Source organism: Chionomys nivalis, chromosome 3 (assembly GCF_950005125.1).
Source record: "Chionomys nivalis chromosome 3, mChiNiv1.1, whole genome shotgun sequence".
Classification (NCBI taxonomy): Eukaryota; Metazoa; Chordata; class Mammalia; order Rodentia; family Cricetidae; genus Chionomys; species Chionomys nivalis.
The window spans coordinates 61,074,703-61,091,954 of NC_080088.1; the positions used below are offsets into that span (position 1 = coordinate 61,074,703).

Below are 17,252 nucleotides of genomic sequence, written 5' to 3' on the forward strand. Positions count from 1 at the left end.
CCACCCAATCGTGGCCTCATTGTAATGCCACTTTTGATGAATTCAAACAGCAATCTTAATACCTTCTCTACCAGGCAAACCATGCCATCACTTACACGTTCATGGGAGGCAGCTTGAGGCTGTGGACTAAAGACTTTTGAGAGGCTTACCATGGATCCCTGATCTTCTCTCAGCAAGAGGCTAATATTTTGCATTTTTTCTCTACTATCGTTATTTAAAAACAGACGTTAACCTTAATGAGGCAGGACATTCTATAGTTTAACCCACTTCTAAACAGATGTGAGCAACTGCAGACTTCCACTTGATTTATTTACTCCCTTTCTTTTATAGAGTGTTTCTGGCTTTTGTTCCTTCAATGGTGCAATGCAGTGTTCAGCCTGCCTCCAAGGCAGCCAGAAAAATAGCTCACACTGCCCTCGCAGAAGACTTGTTCCTGGCACTCAGGTCGGGCATCTCGCAACTACCTGTAACTTGAGTTTCAAGAGGATCCGACACCTGGTTTGTACCAGGTACCAACACACACACACCCCTATCTGTAGCAAATGAATTCTCTCCAGTCTCCGGGCACCTGTACTCACGTGCACATATCCAATACACACACACCTGTAGCAAAGGAACTCTCCAGCCTCAGAATCACTTCTACTTTAACCAAGCTTTTTGAGATGTTCTTGAATTGATGTCCTGACACCTCTGCGATACACTTATTGGCCAACACAAATTGTAAGCATCGTTCTCCTTACAGAAGTTAACACCACTCCTACCCACCTTGTCAGCTAGCTCCTTTTCCGACGGTCAACTCAATACATTCTACCTTCAACCTTCTGAAGGGCGTGGAGGTGGAGTACACTTGGGATAAGACAGTATTTGAAATATTTTCACAACACATCTTTTAGTGTGCCTATATCTTGTCAGCAATCCATCAGTTAGGTATTGAAATTTTCCATTTCTAAGACACTGGGGATCAAAGTCTTGGATTTGGGGATGCTTCTTAACAGACTGAAGCTGCTCACTCTGCACGATCAGTCAGAACTTCTTAATGCCGTGTTTCACGTGAAGCAAGGCCACCAGCATTTGTCCAGTACCAGCATTTGCCCAGTTAGGCTCTTGCCTTTCTCATACATAAATCTACTGACTGCTTTATAGTTTACACATTTCTGCCTCAAATAATCTGACAGCAAAATGGAGAGGTTGTCAATGGTGGAAGCCACTGAGGATTAGAAATGGCTTCAACAGGGTCATTTAGCAAGATCAAGGACAACCAGTTCTTTGACTCTAAGACCCATCCCATTTCCTTTTGCAAACACAGCCTGGAGGAACATGACCAAACCACATCCCACGGTCTCACCATGGTCCTCAACAAGAAACACTCTCGTTTCATTTAAAGCCGTCCCACCATCACCGCTCATGCTATTGCCTAAGTCTTACAAACTATATCCCCCTCATGGTTTGAACACCAACATCCCCTCTTAAACCGAGACCCAACTGGATCAAATGCACCCCGCAGTTGTTCACCCTGTCATCCAAGAGCTCCTACATCGCCCTGCCCCCGTTCACTGCTGTGTCCTTAGCTTGTCATCGTATTTTGTGCTCTAGCAAATTTGCTGGCAGTTTGCTTAAGTGATGCAGCTCCCCCACACAAACGGAGACAGCCACAGGGGAGGTCCAAAGACCTTGAAGAAAATGGGGAAGTGCTGCAAACACAAGCGCAGTCTGGAAGGAAGCTGCAGCAGTGTGTGAACTCAGAACATTCAACACAGTAACACCTTCCTATGGGGGCTGTGCCCACCAGCCTTGGCTGGTAGCTGCTGCCAGGACACCAGCCCCAGCACTGGCTTCCAGCATCTTAGGGTAAGAGGTCATCCTCTGGATAGCTTCCCCTTGTAAATCCGTAGAGCACCGATTACCCAGACCTGTAACAGGCAAGTTCCTTCAGACTTTCACCAGCTCCATCCTCCAGGTCTGAACACCACCCATAAACCTGGTGGTTCCCAGTGAAGGTAACTTTTTGAGTGTTCTCTGTTCCCTCTGTAATGGTCTCCACATACTTATTTCTGAAGTTGGTTTGTTAAATTTCGTTTTTCTTAGAAAATCACACTGGAGCAGAGAACGAGCATGTTTTGCCTCTTAGGCCTTTATTGAGGAAAGAGAGCTGAAGTGCGCAGCACATGCTGACATCCTCAGCCTGCCTTCGCTTGTGCTCATATAAAGTACACCATGACGTATGTATTTGTAGTTGACACCACAACCAATGTTTTCAGGTTAAGATACTAGTAGCCTAGCTGGAGAGATGGCTCAGTAGTTAAGAGCACTGGCTGCTGTTCCAGAGGCTCCAGGCTCGATTCCCGGCACCCACATGGCAGCTCACAGCCTCGACACTCCGTTCCATAGGATGTGATGCCCTCTTCTGCACTGCACCAGCATTGTACTTCGATGGTGCACAGCCATACATGCAGGTAAACATGTAAAATAAATATATCTTCAACAAAAGAGACACTAGTAGCCCAGCCATCTGTTATTGGCACTTAGTAGAGTGTCTGGTAAGTAGGTGAAGGTTCTGGGCCTGAGCCAACGAAGATCCAAGTCAACAGAAATCGCAAGTCCTATCCCAGGGAATGTTCTCTTGGCGCCCTTCCCTACATCGCAGGAGCATTGACTTCAGCTCTTAGGACACGAGAAGTTAGGAACATTAAGGTTACAACTTTAAAAAGCTCATCTGTGTCGGTGAATAAACAGGCAAAGGCTCAAATGTTCTCCATTTTACAAGTTAAGGCCATTTTAAAACTTTTATTTTTCTAGACATTTGAGAATGCCCTTCTTGTTCACAGTGTTTTCATCCCAGCCCTTACATCTGTCTAAGTCTACGGATAAGAGGTTGTCCTAACTATCCACTGTATCTTAAGATGATGGGGTGGGGCAGGCAGAGGGGAAACCCACTAAAATTATGAGACCCCATTTTCACTTTACTTAAGCTCTCGCCTCCACTGAATCTTGATCCAGGAGTAGATGCTGTTTATCCTAATACCCATCAGGTTCAGTGAAGCAGGGACCTGAACAGCTGGGAATTGTAGCTTCAACCCAGACTCTAGACAAAAAAAAAAAAAAAAAAAAAAAAAACCATTTGTGAACGATAAATTGTCAAGTAAGACTCAGTGACAACACATTAATTCAAGTGACTTCAATTTTATTCATCTTCAGAAGGTGAGAGAAGTGTCGGTAGAGCATCTTCCCACCCCTCTCCCCACCGAGCCAAATCACTCAAGAACTGGGATCTAGGAAATGCAATAGTAGACCATCAGTGGTACCATTACGTACAGGTGGTTACAGCACCGTGCTAAGCCAGGGTCCGAGCACTGACGTTTGTCCCAAGGACCTAAGCAGCACTGTTAACTGCAGGCTGCTTTGTCACAATACACCCACTGTCAGAAGACAAGGCCCTGGCAAGGTGGTTGGTGAACGGAAACAAATCTGTCTATGCTAATGGAGGAAAAAGAAATCCCATGGGTGGGTGCTACTGATCAAAGGTGAACGGACTCTGATCTATAAAGGAAAAGCCACACACAGTCTTAGCTCTAGCTCCACATGGCTCAATCTGAACTAGCTAATGACAGTTAACAGGCACCTTCATCTTACAGCTAGCGACATTCCACAGCAAGCCCCAGGAAAGGCCTTGACATTGTCACGTAACCCATGGAACTATCAATTCCACATGGACATCCTTTCCTCTTAACTGTGTACCACATTTTTGGTTTTTTTTTTTGCAAATTTACCATTAGTCATTTGGTTCAAAGTACTGTGAAAAATTCAGCTAGAAAATTATTCATAAAACTGTATTCTGTATTTTATTTTCAAACAGCCAAGTGTCCACATTTAAAATGCAGAATTTGCAAATATAAGTTAATCTAATAATTCAATTGAAAATAAAGTAAAACAGCTTCCTTTAGTATCACAATACACAAAACGGTATCATAAACTCCAAGAGGCGAGGGGAACTCTATGACGATAGTGCCAAAGGCTAGGAACTCATCAGACCTCGCGGTGTCAGTTCACCTCTCATGACCTGGCCTGGAACAAGCCACCACTGTGTTGGAATGGCTGTGATTCACTCATGATATAATGCGGGCGTCAAGCAAGATGGTGTTTTTGTTTTTTACAATGACAATAAAAAAATCTTTCAACAAAAAATCCTCCCAATTGTTTAAAAACAATTATACATGGAGGACAATTATATTTTTAAAATATCTTGGCTAAATTTCAATGGTTAGGCTGCAGACTGCAGTGTAAAAGTTTGTATTTAAAAATATCACAAATATAGTATTTAACAGTGAAAATTTCAATGTGGTTAAGTTTCACTGTGAAGTGATTTCACCTGAGTAGACTTTGAAATCTAGTGCTCATTTTTTGGGGGGAAGGGAAGAAAAGCCCCACTTTGTATCTGATAGTTTGCAGCTGATTCTCCCACTGACCCCCTAGGGGTGGTAGGAGCCATCTGCTGTGGCCTTCCCTTTCCCACGTAAATTTACTCTGGCATCTTAGGACTTGTCAGTATCATCAAATATTTCCATGTAGCTACCCATTCAAGCATAGCAACCCAATTCACTCAATTCTATACAACAGCCTCTACATTATATACATGTTTAATCAGCAATAGGAAGTAGAAAATAAAATTTACAGTGATTGAGAAGGGGTCAGAAAATAAGACAGGAAAAAGCAATACTGAATAATCAGAATACCCTATCAGCCTACCACTTTCAATGACAAGGTTTTCTTTTATTGGTTGGAATACAAAGAAGGCATAAGGGATTCCAGGAAAATAACACTAGGTCTCAGAAACTCAACGTGCTCCACCATCAGGATTTCCATCACACATTTAATTTCTTCTGTACAATTTTTATAAATGTGTTTTTCTTTTCAAAGTCATCAGATTTCCAGGTGAAACTCAGCACTACACAGTATGCCCTTGAAGCAATGAGGTTAACCTGCTTTATTTGGGTACCAAGGTCCCTTCCAGACAGCATTAAAATAAAGACAAGTAAGACTAGACAGATAAAATCCAGTATAATTCAAACCCGACAATGAAAAATTTCCCCCATATTGTTGCAAAATTCTTTCTACTGAAATGCTTCGCTACAATAATAAAAAGCATACATTACATAGAAAAGGTACCAGTGTGCTAAAAAGTGACAGGAGTGGGCTAGCAAACCCTTCAAAGCACATTATATAAATGACTAGCATTAAAAACATTTCCCTATAAAATGTAGGTCATAATCATTTATAAATTGGCGGCTTCATTTCTAAAGCAGTGACGGGTGTTCAGAGAGCTGTTCTGTACAGTATAATATCTACTCACTTCAAGCTATAAGTTTGTCTTTCTTTGTATTGAAGTTGAGTAAATTCATCTGGTCAGCTGAGAAATCAAGCTTGAAAAATAAGTATCTAAAAATCAAAGTAGAAAGTTTAGAATCACTGAAATGTAACTATGAAGTATGAAGAAATTTATCGACTTCACAATTGAACTGAAGTTACCTGAACACTTATGGGCTTGAATCTAAAACAGAAACACATATTAAAATCCAAAGCAAACCACAAAGTTAGGTAGCGGTACAGAAGCAGGAAAAAAAACAAACAAACACATCCCTTCCTTCAGTGTGATGGGCACTAAGTTCTGCGGTCTTCCTCCATCTTTGCACAAGAGTGGTAAGGCCATTCAATGCTTAGTGAGAGTGAGAGCAGGCGAAGCCAGGTCTAGCCTGTCTCCCCTGCAGCGTCAATTAGGCTGTGTAAACAGTGTTACGTTCCAACAGAAGGAACAATGGAATTTGCTTATAAAAACTGATTAAAGATAATCATTATTAAATGAAATAAGGATAACTAATAACTCTGAAATGTTTCTATAGAACGTTCCTGATGCTACTTGTAAAGTTAGCACTGCTATGTATTATTGCTTACATACAGTACAACATCACACGCCTTCTAACATAAAGCCGTACTGTGATTGGTTTGTACATATTTACAGAGTCTTAAAAACAAGCTGTAAAAACATTACATACTCTCAGACAATACAAATTAGCACATTGGTACTCACGTCAAACAAATGGAATGCATAACATTAATAAACCTCATAAAGGAAGACTCACATCAAAGTCCTTGATTGTCAAGACACGTTTATATATAAACTCTAACTGTGCAGAATTAAAGATTCAATCATAGGTACATCCTTACTCAATGAACCGTATTTACAGCATGGTATTGCATAAAAAAATAAAATAATGTTTACAGGGTTTTACTTTTTTTATCCATTGGATTAAAGAAAGCAACAAACACAACAAGAAATGTTTGTCTGCTTTAAGCTTGTTTCCTACCAAAGTTTAGGTGGAAAAAGGAAACACACGGTTTTTATTTGCAGAATATAGCAAAAACAACTGGAAAATTATTTCCCTGAAATAAAGCAATTTGAAACGGAAAAGGTTTAAATTAAATTGCAGACTCAAATAAATTCTCACTGATTATAATAGTGCTTCTTCAAGTAAATACACTGGAAAAGGATGAACTCTAGTTTCAGATCCTAGGGAGTGCAGTATGCAGCGTGCCTACACAAAGCTTCCCGGCCTCTTTGTATTTTTTAAAACAGCCCTTTAAAAAACCCAAATTAATAAAGTCAAAGAGTGGAAAAGATCTAACGTCACTGGCTCTTTGCGAGTGTCTCTCGTCTGTGGGAATGAAAGCTTGCCCTGAGCACCCCATTGCTGGCACCCTGAGTCAGAGCTAAGGTGGTGGATTCTGACCTGACTAGGTAGCACATGCACACTGTAGATCCAAAACAAACAAACAAACAAAAAAGTAGGAGCCATTCCGCTATTCCAAACCCAATGAAATACATATGCAGTAAGAACAGAAGTTCAAAAAGCAATGCTTTCAGGTGCTGGAGAGCTCCTGCCGTGTCTAGTGGAAGGTCTCTCAAGCCCAGACCAGACCAGGAATGACCTGTGAGAGAAAGCAACAGGCTCAAGGTGAGCAAAAGCTGAAGGGTGCCAGGAGCTACTCCTCCAGAAGAATTTGCTCACTGAGAGAGATGAGAAGTGTGAGCTGACAGGGATCCCTCTAAAGCAGCACACAAGGCCACTTCCTTCCTCTAATGCCCAGAACTTTGAGCCGAAGTGGAGAAACCCAAACTTTTGAGATGCTTCTCGCATGATGAAGAAACAAGCGGAGCCTGGGAGGCATTCGGGACTTCACAGTAAGAGTGCTGACTGTACTTAAGACGGTAAGTCAATAAATATGCTGGCTATCGGTTATCTCAAATGCTTCTAACCTGGTAGGAAAGTCTGCCATCATGTAGATTTAAAGAAATGTGTTTTAAGACAGGAATGCAACGCCTGAAATTCTGTTTACAGAACTTCACTTTCAAAGGCTCTTCTTCCTAAGCTTACCTGAACCACTCAGTAACTGTCACATTCTTAACCCTGTGCTGGTGATGTTATGTTACAAAGGAAACCCCTGACGCCATACAAGAAACGCATCAAGTTCTCAGCGGAACTAATTTTTTTTTTTTTAAATCAGGCTCAACTTAGGAAATATATGTCTACTCTTATCAAAAGTACTATGAGAAAATGCAAACGCCCACTGAGGGCGAACACGGTCCCATAACAGCTCATCTCGTGAAGCATGCCTGCAGATACATGATGTGCCACAGACACACACCAGTCTTCAGATCAATAATGGCAGAACTGAAAATAGGTACTTCAAAGAAGTCTTAAAGTTCTTGAAGATCTGACAGCAAAGCTGTCAAATGGGAAAACTATGATTTCAAGCAAAGTTTCATTACAAAGTGTAGAGGAAACCACATTAAACATAACTTATATTCCTTGTCATAAAAATACCAACATATTAAAAAACTAAGTAAGTGTAAGTGAAGGTACTGGGGAGGATATTTCTTTGTTCCCTTTCTTTATGAGAACAGTCTTGGGATAGCATTAAATAAAAGAAAAATAATTTAAATGGATAACATACTCAACACTCAAACAAAGCACGCAGATCTACAGGGTCAACAGCAAAGTCAAAATGGAAGTTACAGAAAGCTTCACCTCCCAAGGGTTTCAGGTTACCACTGGTGCATCGTGATAAAGATGGCAGAAACTTAAGTACAAAACCCAAAAAGGTGGAACAGATAAAAGAGGAGAGCAGAGTCAGTGTAACTAATGTTAAGTCTCCAAAAATTAAACCTGCCCAATGTATAACTCAAACCATCATTCTTCATTAAAGTGTATATATATATATATTTATGTATATAAAAGCACTATTTATTGTACCATGCTGTATTATTTTAAGACAAAGTATACATATATTAAAAAAAACATTCGTGATATAAGGATAAAGTCTGTAGTTTATTTAGATTTTGAAATGCAACAAAAAATTTCCGGTCACTCGTCTAGCTGAAAAAGAAATTGCAGTTACTGGAATCAGTAAGCACTTCCGCTTGTAAAACTGTCATGAGCAGTATTCACTTAAAAGTAACTTAAGTAAGCAATTAAAATGCCCATTGCTTTAGTTTCTTGGGATACTGTTTAATTATCCAATCTATCAAGAGTCCAGAAAGAGAAGAATTAAACCAGGTTTTACAGTTCAAAGATATCCCAGCTTCCTTTTATTGCCAAAAAACAAAATTGTCAATTACGAGATGATTATGACACAACCATATCAAACCTAAAAAATCTATTTTTTTAATTTTGAGAAATCAAAAATACCAGATTAATTCTAAGTGCTCTATGTCAACTGAAGTGTGTAAAGTAAAATACATTTCAGCTTTAAAATGTGGAATATACATTTTGTGTAAGCATTATTTTCTTGGGAATGTAATCTACAGAATATTTCTTTTTTTACTAAAACTTTAAACCTTGATACTTGCACATGAAAAAAATCATAAAAAATACCTAAGTATACCTGTACAAAGAAACTGACACCAATATGCATACTTCCACGAGAAGTGACTGCTCCAACAGCTGGGTTTTGGTAAAAGTTCTGAAGTATGCATACTTTAAAAGTAATTAGGCTTTTAAATAGTGGAGTCTTAGACTATCAGATTTTTATTACTTTTTTTCTTCAAAAAAAAAAAACACATGTCAATATAATGCAAAATGAAGATCAAGGGTATATGGCATATCATTTTTTAAGGTGGTTTCTTTTTATTCCCCCCTATAGGACAAACTACTTATTTAAGCCATAATCTCTTGACATTGAAACTTTAAGTTCACTGTCTGTGAAGTCTCCTCGGATTCCCTGCTGAAGTGCAATACTATGCTGAAAAACTCAGAAACAATGAGGAAATTTCACACAATTACTACTCTCCTAAGAATGTACAATGTTATCAGTTAGGAAACAATTGTGCGAAAGTCTCTTTTTCCTTTTTATCTTGGTGTGGGTGAATAGCAAGGTTCTGATCTAAAACAAGTAATGCATTGCTTCTCTAACGGCGACAACACGTAAGGCAGTTCAAGGGATGAGGACTAACCAAACGAAATGCAGTTATTGGATTATCTTGCTATTCTTAACAGCTTGCTATGAACGCATTGCTCTTAAATCTGTATAGCACTCCATTTTACACAGAGTAACCCCACTCTCGATTAATCTGTTCTAAAGTGCCAGTATTATTTACAATATATATTTTTATTTTTTAGCCAAAAGTCTGGCCAGTTGTGGCATCTGGTGAGGATGTCATCCCAGCTCTATTATCATTTACATTCACCAAGGGAAACTCTGAGAATTCAGCACTTGTCCCTGGTCCCCGAAGGTTCACCTGTCCATTGGCAGTGCTAAATTGAGTTGCTATTCCAGCTCTGGATCCATGATAGGGAGCACGGAAGGGCTGTTCAAAGGAACTCATTTGGTAAGCCTGGTGGACAGGCTGAGCCTCAGCTTTCTTCTGAGAAGTCACCTGATCCAAGAAGTCTGCTGTTGATGTGGTAGAGGCGTGGTTTGTCTCGTCACCTGAAAAGGGAAACGGGTGCTGTGAGTCACCGACTATCAGTCCAAAGTGGGACTTATCTGGAGTCGTTCTTAGTGGAGAATTCATTCCTGATCGAAAGCTATTGATGGGCATGGCTGCATAGACTTGCTTGTCTATGGATGAGAATGCTGGCGGATTTGGAAGGGTCTGGTTATCAGTCACAAAGTTAAGGCTCGGGCTATTCAAATAGGCATCATTTTGGCTAGTTCTGTCCAAAGCCTGCTGCAGAAACTTGGAGTATTCCTGCAACATGTTAGCTTTGTCTGACGAGGATGCTTGGGAGCTTGATCCAACATTCTCTGACTGGGTGACTTCGGGTACGTCAGAAGAATTGATTGATATGCTAGAAGTCACTTCAGTGTCTGCAACACTGAAGGAAATCTCATGCTGTCCGTTAGCTTTGTGGGAATAATGGTCCAGCAGAGTCTGCAGGACCTCATCGGGAATCACATTTTTGTCATGATTGCTCTTAATCTCCACATTCAGTGCCTGGGAATCCAACATGGATGCTGTGGCACTTTCATCGATGACACTGGCCACAGCTGCTTGGGTGACAGAAGGCTGAGAAGCTATGGTACCCACATTCAGAGCGTACTCCCTGCTGTTGTTACTTGCAGCTTGAAGATACCGCTTCTTCTTCAGAAACTGCATGGCATCGTCATAATTGGTGCTGCTGTGCACAGGTTTGCTGGGCCCCTCCTGCAAGTTATCCACTTGATCGATGTCAGCACTGCCTTCCGAGTCCAGCAAAGACTGCTTATCCACAAGCTCAAACGCATACTTTGAAACCTTGCTGTCTTCGTAAGTGGAGAGGGGTGAAATGGTTTGACTTTGCTCCAGGGGCTGCTTCAGACTTCTCTTACTATTGATTTTTTTGAGAACCAACTTGGGTGGGTGTATTTCTCCAGACGCATCTTCTAGATGGGACCCTCCCACTGAAGAGTGCGGCATCTCAACAGCATACTCTGCGACCATGTACTCATCCTTCACCTTAGTGCTCGAGGAGTAGAGCGGCAGGTAATCGTTCTTGTCTTTCTTCATGTCAGACTTGTCCAATGCACTCTCTTTGTCCATTCCAGATGATTTCTTCTCCGTTTTTTGCCTTTTCTTTTTTGGCAGTGAATTATCTTTTGGTGATGTAGAAAAGCCAGAATCTTCCTCTGATGTCAGAAGGCCACCTTTGATGGCACATCTGTTGAGTTTTTTATCATGATTTTCATGGCACATACGTTTATGCTTCAATACACGATCTGTTCTGGAAAAATACTGTTGAAATCAGAGGTTGGAAGTGGATTTTTGTTGTTGTTGTTATGATTTTTTTGTCAACAAGGAAAAGAAGAAAAGAAACAAGATAATTAATAACAATATAAATAATTCCAAACCAATTCACTGATCAAATTTCTATTATAAATCTAACCAAAGAGCTTAAAATCCCAGAAGGCTCTAGCACTAAGTGGTGCCTGTCAGTCAGTTCACACTGCAGCTGGTAGAACTCACACTGTCTCACTCACCTGTAAGCAGTATTCACACTGGTAAGGCTTTTCTCCACTGTGAGTTCTCTTGTGCCTTTCCATGTGATATTTCTGTATGAATCTCATACCACATTCATCACAGCGAAATGGTTTTTCACCTAATATGTGATTTAAAAAAATTTAGAACAAAACATTGTTAAAATCATGGACTGCTTTGCCAAAAGAATCTCTGAACATAAACAACTTTAGACAGTCACAATAATTTGTTCCTTCGTAATGACAAAAAAATAAAAAAGTCTTCCATATACTAAAGGCTGAAAGCAGACACATTAATGAATGTCACTGATGCAATCTAATGTAATTCTTGGGTACAGATTTTTAAAAATATTGTATCACAATGGAGATTTCATTTATTCATTCATTCATGTGCCATATACCACGGCACACAAAAGATAACTTGGGGGAGTCGGTTTCCTCCTCCTGCTGTGGAAGTCTCAGGGTGTGAACTTTCAGGTTCTCAGTCAGTCCTGACAGCAAGCACCAGCATGGGCTGAGTTATCTGGCCAGCCGGGCACAGCTATTTTAGTCTTAGCTTCTTTCCTTTCTAATTTTTAATTTTAAATTACTACATTTACTTGGAGGTAGGTGCGAGAGAGGACAATTTGAGGGAACCCATTCTCTCCTCCCACCATGTGCGTCCTAGGGAATGAACGCAAGTCATAAGGGTTATGACTCTAATTCCTTTAAAAGCACTTGTGAGTCAATGAGATCTGGATCCTAGGAAAGCCCCTGTTAAAAATCGAGTTTACTAATATGAACAATACTGGGACAAAATTTCCCAAGTAAGGTTTGGGGAAACCATTTCTGGTGTGTGTGTACTGCATAACACACATGTAGTCATGAGTTTCATGCCTAGAACTGCAGACACAAAAGTAAGGTCTATTTGCTTCTCTTTCTTAACTCAAACCTGATTTCTGGTGTTGTCTGAGGAAAGAATTAAATCGAGTGCCATCAACTAGACACACAACTGTTCTCATCATCCCTTTCTTTAATCCCTAACGATTTTTTTCTTAGCTATAGGGAAACATTACTATGAATTCAAATAGCTTGTGCTGACAAATGAGTGAACAGCAGAGTAACAGGGTCCTCTTGAATGCTTCCCAGAAAACTAATGCTCCCCATCACAATTCGACAGAATGTTACTGAATACTGTAAAATGGTCTCTTTCCCTATATCCGCTACATATGTGTGTATAAGGTGTATCTTTCATTATGCTAATGAAATATGTGTTTGTACTACTTTTCAGTTGCCTCTTGGTTTTCTTCTTGAGATAAGGTCTCACTATGCAGCCCATGCACCCTGCAGAACAAGACTGCAACCTGTGTCCTTCTGCCTGGTTTAGCTACTGTTCCTACATGCTCCATTAAAGAGTAGTAGTGCTGGCGCTCCTGATTTGGGCACTTGGGCGTTTGCTACTGCTGAATGGAGTGGAAGTAAAATGACTAACACATCTTCTCTATGAAAAATTAAAACACTAAAGGAAACTTTTTTGAGACAACCTTTTTACTGCCTTTTCCTTGGGGGCTTGAGCCCCTCTGTTGGAAAAGGAAGCCAATCTAAATAGACTACTTAAATAATGTTAAGACTGACATAAAAATTTACATGAAATGTAGTAAGTTTGTGATTACTACAGGAAAGCACAGTGCTAAGAAAGACAACCTCATTATGTCTCACAAACACTGTTCCTATTGCCAAAGGACTCTGGGGTTTCTTAGTCCTGACTGTGGTGTTCCACCCTGGCCACATGACACTGCAGACCGTCAGCAGCCTACAGGACAGGATGTAAGAATCCTGGAACAGATGGGCACGTGCTATGGTGCTCCTGATGTAATGGCACTGGGACAAGGTGAAATCTTTTAAGAAACGGAGCCTAGTGTAAAGTGGTTCCATCACCCTAACTTTCTCCGTAGCTTTTGGTTCCTGTCCTGGAACTAGCTCTTGTAGACCAGGCTGGCCTCGAACTCACAGAGATCCGCCTGCCTCTGCCTCCCGAGTACTGGGATTAAAGGCGTGCGCCACCACCGCCCGGCTCACCCTAACATTTTTTGTTGCCCCTATAGCTACTCTTTCAAGAGAACTAGTGGTCGCTCTGGCCTCATGTTTCGCCGTCTGATAACTCACACTCTGCCATGATGTGACATGGTTAGGGGCCCTTACAGAGGCTCTGTAGCTCTGTTACCTCAGTTGTGTTAGTTACCCTTTCTCTGCTGCAACAAATATCTGAAATAAATAAAAAAAGATTCTTTTGGCTCACACTTTCACAAGTTCCAGCCCATGGCTGGCTCCACTGTTTTGTGTGTGTGTTGAGGTAGAAAACTGAAGGCAGTGGTGGTAGCCATGGCAAAGTCATAAAGGTACATGCCATATGTACCTTTAGTTTTTATTATCAACTTGATACACCTAGAAAACCTTACTGAAGAACTGCGCCCATCAGCTGGCCTGTGGTCATGTCTGTGAATGATTGTCTTGACTGACATTGATGTGGGAGGGCCCAGTCTACTGTGGGGACATCATTCATACACACATGGGTCTGGGTAGTGTAAGAAAGCAAGCTGAGCATGGGAGAGTTGAGTGAGAGAGAGGGTAAGCAGTATTCCTCCATGGATTCTGCATCAGTTTCTACCCTGAATTCCCTACATGACGGATTGAGATCAGGCAGTCAACCAATAAAACCCTTTCCTCTTCTCAGATGCTTCCGGTCAGAGCATTTTATTGCCGCCAGAAAAGCAAACTAGACCACACAAGCCCAACAGGCCAAGTTCAATCCCTAGGACCCAGAGTGAGTCAGAGAACTGACTGTAGGTCTTATCCTCTGACTTCCACATAGGCTCCATGGCACATACATGCCCAAACTCATGTTCACATCATACACGCACATGCACACACAACACTGGTGATGAATTAAGCACTTTTAAGAACAAGGGACTGGTGAACAGAGCTGTTCTTCTCATGGTGTCCAGGAAGCAGAAAAAATAGGAAGGAACAGGAGAAAGTGTAGCCTTCCCCGATCCCTTTCTCTCAACTAGGCCTTTCTTAATTTTTTACTACCTCCCAATGTCATCGTATTATAAATCCAAAGGATAATCCATTGAATACGTCAGAGCCCTCATAACTGAATCAGCTCTCAGTGGACTCCAATCACTTGCTGAGGGCCAAGCCTTCAACACATAAGCCTTCTGGAAAACATTTCATTCTGTAACCCTAAACCAGTGGTCCTGCCAGGACACATGTTCCTCCTTTAACTCCACAGCACAGCAAGAGACTGTTGACAGAAGTAAAACTGGCCACTTTAAGTCTATCACTGTCCTCCCTCCCTCCCTCCCTCCATTGTTTTTTTGAGACAGGGTTTCACTGTGTAGCCCTGGCTATCCTAGAATTCACTGTAGACCAGGCTGGCCTCAAATTTGACTTCTCAGCTCTAACCTTTCTTCGATTCCAAGCTGCTATGTGTATTTTCCAACAAAACTCCTCCAAATTAGTTCTTGTTTCAATGAGTGGAAAGTATTTAATAGTCATGAAAATTCATTTATTATTAACTACATTGTAAGCAAAACTTTTAAGTAATAAATTATGAAAAACCTAGGTTCAACCTAGGTCCAATATATTTATGACATAGGCACAGTGGAAGAAGCCAAGAATCCCAATACTTGGGAAGTGGAAGCAGGCTCAAGGGCACCTTTGGCTACACAATGAGTTCAAGACAGTTCAAGACAAATCTGAGCTGTAAGAGATCCTGCTTGATCCACCCCCACAAAAGGAAGAAGAAGAAATCACACCTCTGACAAAGATCAGTTGGTCTTAGTAAAATATTCTTGATGAGTGAAGTTTATACTGCACAACTTTAACCTTTTTGAGACAGGGTCTCCCTCTGTAACCCAGGTTGGCTCAACCTCATGGCAATCCACCTGTCTTAGTTGTAAGTGCTGGAATTACAGGCATGAGGCACCATATTTCGTGTAACTTATTGGTTAAAGAGACTTAAAAAGAGTAGACACTAAAATGTATTAGGAAAATAAATTATTATGCCAAAAGATCATGCAGTATTAAGAGAAGCAACATAAAATAGTTCTTGAGTATAGGTTCTACAGCCAAGAGCTAGGTTTAGTCTCAGTATTTAACTAAGAAACTATAGATGTTAAATAAACCTTCAGAGCTGATATTCTCATCTGTAAAATGGAACATTAGAGTATATCTCAGAACCAAACATTAAGTGGACAACTTATGAAAATAAGTCATTTGAGAATGAAATTTAGCACAATGCAGTAATTAAAAAATATTAGCTATTAACAATAAAATGAAGAGGCTGGTAGTCAATTAATGTTATTACATCTAGAAACTGATTGTAGTTATAATACAGCAACTGGGCCATACAGACCAAATGAAAGTATCCTTAAACAGAAGCTGGGTAAAGATAAAATAAGAATTACTGAACATATGAATTAGTAACTGCACCCATAGTAATTTTGCTTTTGAGAGCATCAAGACTTTTGAGAGCATCAAGACTGATTTCCTATACAGTCCTTTCAGGAGGTTTGAAAAAGACATTTATCAGACTAAGAGCCCATGCACTGCCCAGGAAATTACATTCTAATGAAAATCGCCTGAGACAAATTACAAACCAGTAAGTAGAAATCAGCTTATTAAATAAAAACTAGACATGCTGCAGCAACATGAAAACATGTCAGTGTCAGTTTAAGTGAACCATGAAAAGAGTGGTGGGGCATGCCTTTAATCCTAGCACTGGGGGAGGGCAGGAGTGGGGCAGAGTTCTGGCCAGCCTGGACTACAGGGTGGATTCCAGGATAGCCAGTGCTACACAGAGAAATCTCGTCTCAAACAAATCTCTTATTTCTAATTGAAGTTTTGTGAGGTGAAATTAACTGTCACTGAATTCTAATTTCTTTTGATTTTTCATTCCCCCCCCCCCCCCCCGGTCTCTCTCTCTCTGGTTTTTCCGAGAGAGGGTTTCTCTGTAGCCTTGGAGCCTATCCTGGAACTAGCTCTTGTAGACCAGGCTGGCTGTGAACTCACAGAGATCCGCCTGCCTCTGCCTCCCGAGTGCTGGGATTAAAGGTGAGTGCATGGGATTAAGGCATGCACCACCACCGCCTGGCTCCTTCTTATGGACTCTCATATACCAAATATCCCTCTTGATCACAGGGCTTTGCTTTGGTACAGCCTGACTCTATTTTGCACTATTTAAGCTATTTACACATAGGGTACTTCCTCAATTATTTTCGTTTAAACATCTGCTTGCTATCTGACCATCCGGTCTCTGTCCCTTTTGCTCCTCTCTACTGCTATAGCGGCAGCTCCGGCACAGTCTCAGCACCTCGAACCCACAATTCTGAAATCTGAGATGCTCCAGAACCCAAAACTTTCTGAGTGCCAAAATGAAACAAGAAGCCAATTCTACACTTAACCTCCCGGTGTATGTTACAATATAGCGCTGGCATATTAAAAGCTTTTATCACATTACTTTTAGGCTATGCCTGTAACGGCAATGAATTTCCTATTTCACTTGGTCCAACCCCAAGGAATCTTAGGCAAAACCAAGTATTACAAAAATCTAAATAAACCATTTCAATTTTAAACATTTTGGGTAAAGGTGCCCTTTACCCTAAAAAAACATTTAGAGTAAAGTGTATGCAAACTGTTTTTATCTCCTAATTTTTTCTTCTGTCCTATTTGATTAGATGTAATTTGCTTTATTATTCTTT

At 40.7% G+C, this 17,252-nt stretch overlaps 1 protein-coding gene across 4 annotated transcripts in view; it reads right to left on the reverse strand.

The window, feature by feature from the left end:
* Window positions 1–3,215: 3,215 nt before the first annotated feature.
* The window catches only part of Znf148 (zinc finger protein 148), a 121,600-nt gene continuing 107,563 nt past the window's right edge, over window positions 3,216–17,252 (reverse strand). For all 4 annotated transcript variants that reach the window (XM_057764006.1, XM_057764003.1, XM_057764004.1 and 1 more), the window contains 2 exons: window positions 11,512–11,630; window positions 3,216–11,266 (listed from right to left, as the gene is read on the reverse strand). In XM_057764006.1, the coding sequence (XP_057619989.1) occupies window positions 9,668–11,266; window positions 11,512–11,630 (1,718 nt within the window). In that variant the 3' untranslated portion in view covers window positions 3,216–9,667. The remainder of the gene's footprint in view (window positions 11,267–11,511; window positions 11,631–17,252) is intronic.